Source organism: Sturnira hondurensis, unplaced genomic scaffold (assembly GCF_014824575.4).
Source record: "Sturnira hondurensis isolate 20B ecotype Veracruz unplaced genomic scaffold, ASM1482457v3 Scaffold0018292, whole genome shotgun sequence".
NCBI lineage: Eukaryota > Metazoa > Chordata > Mammalia > Chiroptera > Phyllostomidae > Sturnira > Sturnira hondurensis.
The window spans coordinates 2,539,862-2,546,932 of NW_028090923.1; the positions used below are offsets into that span (position 1 = coordinate 2,539,862).

The following is a 7,071-nucleotide window of genomic DNA, read 5'->3' on the forward strand; positions in this document are numbered from 1 at the left end:
AGCCATATTCCTTTAGTTCTGCCAATAACACTTGCAGGCACCAAACTAATGGAATAGGCTATATTATCAATATAGCTATTTTGGCTTCTTTTTTTTAAAATTTTATTTATTTACATATCTTTAGAGGGGAAGTAGAGAGGGAGAGAAACATCAGTGTATGGTTGCCTTTCGTGGGTCCCCTGCTGGGAGTTGGCCTGCAGGGAACCTGCCTGCAACCCAGGCATGTGCCCTGACTGGGAATCAAATCACGATCCTCTGGGTTGCCGGCCTGTGCTCAATCCACTGAGCTACACCAGCCAGGGCGCTATTTTGGCTTCTTGACATTACATTACACCTTTTATTTTCGGTGTTCAGTTGTTCAATTCATATATATCCTTATCTTCATGCTGCCCCTCACCTGCCTTTCTACCAGTCTATACTAGATGTGAAGACTGCTGTCTCATGCACTGCACTTCAATTAGCTGTTCATACCTGTCACTGTGTGTAGATGTAGGTGCCCAGCCCCTCCCTAACTGTGCCTGATGAAATGGCATCACTGACTATGGTTGCCACCTCTCCTGTCACTTTCACTGCCATTCTGAACTCCATCAATTGCCAGGATCATTTGTTGTAATGAACTTCTACCTCTGCTCTAAACCTCCAGACTCTCTAATGCTTTTGTATTGAGTAATCCTCAATATTCTCTCAAACTCCTCAAAAGATATGGGTGATGTACTACATGTTTTCTTTCCTGGCAATTTTGTTCATACCTTGTTTTACCTACCATATCAGCCAACCCTACCATTTCCTGAGCATCAATTTCAAACACCCCTCCTCCAAGGAGCCTTTTGTGATTTTGCCAACTACAGATTAGCACCTCTTTCTTTGACTTCTCCATGGTATTCATCCGGACCTCTTTTATTACATCAATCTTATTCAGCAGTGTATTATACTGAGTTATATGCTTAGTGAATTTTTCCCCATTTGTTTTCTTTTTTACTGTTTTGTTTACAATTTAAAGACAGATTTCTGTTATCTTTGGATCTCATATTCTTATGGAGGGACTTCAGATTTTTTAAATAGAACTTATTCAATTGACTTGGATTCAAAAAATGTCCTACAAATTTTACTCCATGTGTGAGTCTTGCAATTTCATTCTTTTGGGGATAATTCTTATTCTAAGAAACTAGTGTGGTTTGTGGTTTAGAGTCATGGTTTAAGCTGCCATTAGGAAGAATGAAAAGCAGCTGGTGTCCAAGAAGCTCTGGAAATTTGTCAGTAAACTAATTGGAGCACAGAAGCCAGAGTAAAGAAGTTTGATTTGCATATTTTAAGCTCTATCTATATTATTACTTTTTTAACTTATAAAAGTACTTTTATTTTGAGTGCATGTAATAAAATGTTTTTATAAATGATGAGAAATTTTATATTAAAATATAAATAATATAGTTGTGCCTTGCTATCTGTGTGTGATTGGTTTAAGACCCCAAATCTGTGAAAGCTCAAGTCCTTTATGTAAAATGGACTAATATTTGCATATAACCCACAAACATCCCTCTTATATTTTCAATCATCTTTAGATTGCTTATTATACCTACTACAATGTAAGTGTTATGGAAATAGTTGTTATGCTGTATTGTTTAAGGAATAATTACAAGAAAAAAGTCTACACATTGTAGGTCTGACTACATGGTACACGGTACACGTCAGCAAGAATGTGACAGATGTTTTCAGACTATATTTGATCTGCTATTGGTTGAATCCACAGTTGGAGAACCCATGGATATGGAGGGCTGACTGTCATATGAAAATTAATGTTAGTTAAAAATAGAAATACAAAGATGACTTAATACTCTGAAGCTTAAAATTAGGAAGTTTGCAAGAAATATACAAATAACTGTAAATCTAGTTTGATTTTAATGAAAGAACTATAATAAATGTATAGGTTGTGGTGCTTCAAAAGGAGAAATCAAATGTGGTTGTGATCATAAGAAATATCAAGAAAGGACACACATTCTGCTTAAAACTTGGAGGGTAGGATTACAGATAATGGCAGACTTTAATGAGGCGACATTAAAAAGAGAGGAAATGGCACAGGAAAAGGTTCAGACAGGAAAGTTGGGGATCAAGGAGAGTACAAATCCAGCTGGCGCTGGCGCAATCAGGAAAAGCCCTGAGCTGAAGACCTCCTGTAATGATATCACAAACTCCTGTAATGATATCACTCATGAATGGGCATAATTTGTACACATGGCTGGTGACCATAGTGAGCTAAGTGTCTCCAGTTTTTGAGACACATAGTAGAGTTAAGAACTGAACTCATTTTCAAATTGCTCACAATTCAAATCAATGCTGAATAAATTAAAATAAAGGTAACTGTGTTCGATTAAGATTTGTGTTTTTCATCTGGCCTAGAGATAAAGTCACTTAACTTCTGTCCTGTGGCCTATAAGCTACCTTTTATATTGTAATTCCTTCAGAGTTTCTCAGAGTCTCTCATGAGGGAACCAATGAATTTTTTCAATTGGTCAATTTACTCAGGAAGTTCTACAGTTTCACCACATGAAGCATATTTTTCTAACTGAACTAATTAATTTCCTCCTGCCTCCAGGCCTTTGCCCTTACTTGCTCTTCCTTCTGTCAGGAATGGGCCCCCCTTGCTGATCACTTTGGCTCACTTTCTCCCTTCTCTCTAGAACACTCTCACTGAGCTCTTCCCTGACCACCATATTAAATTTCTCAACCTCATCACAATCTGCTTTATTTTTCTTATAATTTTTATCTTTTAATGTGCTATGTATTTTAATTGTCTTGTTTGCTGTCTAATTCTCCATCTTAAATGGCCAAGGAATATCTATTTTATTAATAAATTTTCCCTAATGTTTAGAATAGTGCCTAATGTATGATAGGTGCTTGATAAATATTAAATTAATAAATACTTATGCAAAGTAACTATGTGCAGGGTATACATAATAATTTAAGATAATCATGTGTTACTTTATAGGACTTAACTGTTCTGCTATTTCTCATCAATTTTACTGAGTTAAGGAGGATTTATAGAGCTTCTACTATGTCACCAACACTATATCTGGTTCTTACAAAATAAATTGTACATAATAGGTCTTCTATTTGAAAAACAAATAAGAGAGGAATAACAAATAAAATATAAATGCTATAGAATTTCAGTTGTCAATTTAAAGAAGGAAACAAAGATATTCTAATACTTCTGGGGGGTTCCTCCAGTGGAACACTTGCTAGAGCTAAGTGAAGAGTGCTCCCAATACAAGCATGGGCTTTGAAATGACACAGACCTAAATTCTAATTCTGGTGACCCTGTCCATATCAGTCATGATCCATGCCACCTTGGCCTACCCATATACTTACTTTTCTGGGTCTCAGTGATTTTATTTGTAAAGTGAAGATCACAATCTTAACCTCATAGGGAAAATGTGAGCTATCAAATGAGGCCATCTGTAGAAACAATTAGCCAAGTCCTTGACACATAGAAGCAATTAAATAAATACAGGTGGAATGAGTTAATTCTTGATCAGTGGGGAAATATATAACTAGAAAAATGTGGCTTTATTCAATCTCATTTCTACTGTGTTGTACCCCATCTATGCCTTAACTCATGACAATACTTCTTCCCTCCATATCATTAAAATATATCCTGATGCATTATATCATGATGGATTGTTACATAGATTATCACTCCCACTTTATAGATAAGAAAATTGAGTCTCAGAACCTTAAGTAAATTATCCACAAGGTAAGCAGCAGAGTTAGGATTTCAATCCAGTAGAGCTTGTCTCCAAAGCCAGTTCAGTTGTCTTGAGTCTCACTTTAGTCTCATAGCGATGTGATCCCCTCTAGGAAGTACTTCCTAAACACACAATCTGGGTATGATACCTTTCTGGGCTCACATGGAACCTCATGCATATTACTCTAAAATTTATGGCAATTTTGAAAACATCTATTCCTCTTCTTTCTATGTGTATACATCACAGTCTAGAAACGCCTCTTCAATGTGTATAATTGCCTCTGCTCTTTGATCTTGAGTAGTTTACACTGAGAACCTTTCACAAAACGTTCACAGAAACCAATAAAAGCTAACATTTATTGAGCATCTATTTTTTAGTAGACTCTGTTCTAATTATTCTGCTATTCAACTCATACATTCTTCATAACAACTCTGTTTGGCAGATACATCCTTCATTTTCATTTTAGAGATGATGAAAATGAATGAGGTAGTAAATTCACTCAACTTGTATTCCAGGACTGGGGTTTCAGCCCAAGCATTTAGATTCCTGAGCTCATTTTCCATTTTTTCAAATCTTCAGCTGAGGATATGTATTTTTATTGATTTGAGAGAGAGAGAGAGAGAGAGTGAAAGAGGGAGAGACATGAGAGAGAAACATCAATTAATTGCCTCCCATATGAACCCCAACTGGCAATCAAACCCTCACTCTAGGTGTGTGCCCTGACCAGATATCGCACCTGCAGCCTTTTGGTGTATGGGACAATGATCCAAATGAAACCACCCAACCAGGGCCAGAGCTCATATTCTTAAGCATGAAACTATATAACCCCATATATATTAGGACTGGTTACATCTTCTTCTTTTCCTCTTTCTTTAAAAGTCCTAGGAACATGCATTTTTATAGAGTCTAAATTACTGTTCACTTCTATGAATTATGACACTCTTACATTTGACTAGTCTTTGTTTTTTCTATGACACTAACATCTGTAATCAGTCAAACTTAAAAAGCTTATTTAATTTAAATAGATGTATTTAGAATCTGACAGAAATCCCCAAATTTCAGGTCAGCATTTATGAAAAGTTGTTGGTGGTACTGCTACCCCCACCCCATCTCAGAAGTACCATGTTGGTGGTCTTTGTTGCCTGAAATAGGCTCCAAGCTGTGCTCATGGAAGGTGATGGAATTTAAATCAAAATCTTGCATAAATCCAAAACCAAAAATAAAAACTTTAAAAAACATCTATCTTTTCAATACCCACTTTAAAAAAAATTCTAAATAAAATAATTTAAACACACAGAGCCTAATGTTGAGAGCAAAGAATGTGTTCATAGCAAGTTGGAACAGCACACAAGTAAGTGCACACTGGCTTCACTGATATCTCAGTGACAAAGCATTAAATAAATCACAAGGAGGAAAAAGTCAGCATGTTCCCTCAGAACACAAGTAGATTAGCACAGAAAGAGCTTTGTCCAAGAAAAAGAAAAGACACCTGCCCAAAGAATAAATTGTGCACACAAAAGCTACAATTCAAAAAATTATTTTCAACAAGTGTTTTACTACTAGCTAAACAGAGCCCCCAAACATTTTCCATGTGATTTTATTTTAAAAAAATGAATTCTAAGAGTGATCACTCAAACATACCTTACATTTTACCTATGTTTCTTATATAAGACATGATTCATCAATGGCTATGGAACTCACAACAGATAACTACACCCCCGCTCCTTTAATTCTATACTGGAACAGTGCTTCAGTTTATGAGGTACACAAAAACTTTTTCTGAGTTAAAACATGTAAAAAGTGCCCCCCATCTCATAACATATAAACACTCTTTAGATTTCTTCTAATGTAAAATTTAAATAAAGCTTTCTCACTCAGAACTTAAAGAAAAATTCCTCTTACCATATATTCCATGTTTGCTGCTGGTGGGAACACTTTGCCCCGAACTTGGTTATGATAGTCAAGAATGGCGATCATATCATTTTGCGAAATGTAGCGTTTCCGCCTGGATTTGGGGATGTCCGCAGAATCTAGCTGTGCTTTCAGAGCTGCTTCAATATCAGTGAAATTATTGGTTGGCGAGGATGAGTCAGTGGAATTGAGTAAGACAACAGCACTTACTTCACAGAGAAGGGAGAGCAGGAGAGCGCTGCTGACGGCAGAGACTGCTGTCATTTTGAGGGTAGAGGAGAGGTCACCCAGTTCGCTTTGCTTTAAATTAGAAAGGTAGAATTAGGGTCTATGAATGGGGAAAAATGGGCCAGAGAGTATGGGTTTACAAGTTATTATTTGGGAGCATTCTTTCACTTGATTTCTCCAAAAAATTCAAACACATGTTGAACTCAAGCCTGGGAGACAGCATACAGTCGTCTCTTTACATTTTACTTGGTGTTATGATGCAGATTCCTAAGAGGAATTCCCTGGAGCTAAAGGAAAATTAACAGCATGACTACTAACCCTAAAATGAATGTAAACCATTTGCCCCAAATGCCTGAACCACTGAACACATGACTGCATATGTATTTTCAGAGGAAAATCTTTAGGAATTAAAAATTCATCTTGAGAGCGAAGAGTAAAATATGCATCACAGGACAGGTAACAACAGACAATGTGCTGATAATGTCTCCCAGACACATATGGACACCAAGTGATAGAAGCATACAAAAGAGCCATAATCACCCAATCACATATCTAAACGTAAAAAAAAAAAAATTGAGCTACTTTAAAATCAGTGCATGCAAAATAAACTTGTTGAGCTAAATAGCTTACCTCTGTACAATGCCAAAATGAATGTTTTGTTCTTCCAAAAATTTAAATTCTTTGCTTTTGCTAGGTTGTAGTATGAACTCTTGTAAGAGGAGTGTGTCTTATTACAAACTCTCAGAGAGCAAAAGTCTGCAAGGTTTGAATGCTGCTGGCTACAGGAGCAGCTAACAGCTTTTATATGTCACAGTCAGCAACGTCCAGAAAAGGCAGTCTTTCTTAGGGTCTCTCCTAGCCAAAAATCAAAGGGGAGGGGTTTGGGGTAGAAAAAAAAACAGTGATTGGGTGGCAACCTTTTTTATGTGGGTGGTGAGGAAATTGAGTCACACCCACAGCTTACAAAATACAAACCATAAAAGACAAACCCCTTTTTCTTTGGGCTTTCACCTTTTCTGTCAGTGGTTGATTTCCCTCATTTAATAGTTTCTAGTTCCTAGTTCCCATACAGAAAAAAAGGAAAGAAAAAAGAATGTGAGTTCTTGAAAATACAGATGATTGGGTAACAAGGAGTACTTTTTTAAAGATAGTAAATGACATGGGAGCTGAAAAGAGCAAGCTAATATTAAAT

The 7,071-nt window shown here is 36.5% G+C and overlaps 1 protein-coding gene across 1 annotated transcript in view; it reads right to left on the reverse strand.

Moving 5' to 3' along the window:
* Positions 1–6,664, reverse strand: part of PI15 (peptidase inhibitor 15) — a 33,794-nt gene extending 27,130 nt beyond the window's left edge. The window contains exons 1-2 of the mRNA XM_037068949.1: positions 6,510–6,664; positions 5,643–5,951 (exon numbers count right to left, since the gene is read on the reverse strand). Of these exons, the coding sequence (XP_036924844.1) occupies positions 5,643–5,915 (273 nt within the window). The 5' untranslated portion in view covers positions 5,916–5,951; positions 6,510–6,664. The remainder of the gene's footprint in view (positions 1–5,642; positions 5,952–6,509) is intronic.
* Between the last annotated feature and the right edge of the window lie 407 nt (positions 6,665–7,071).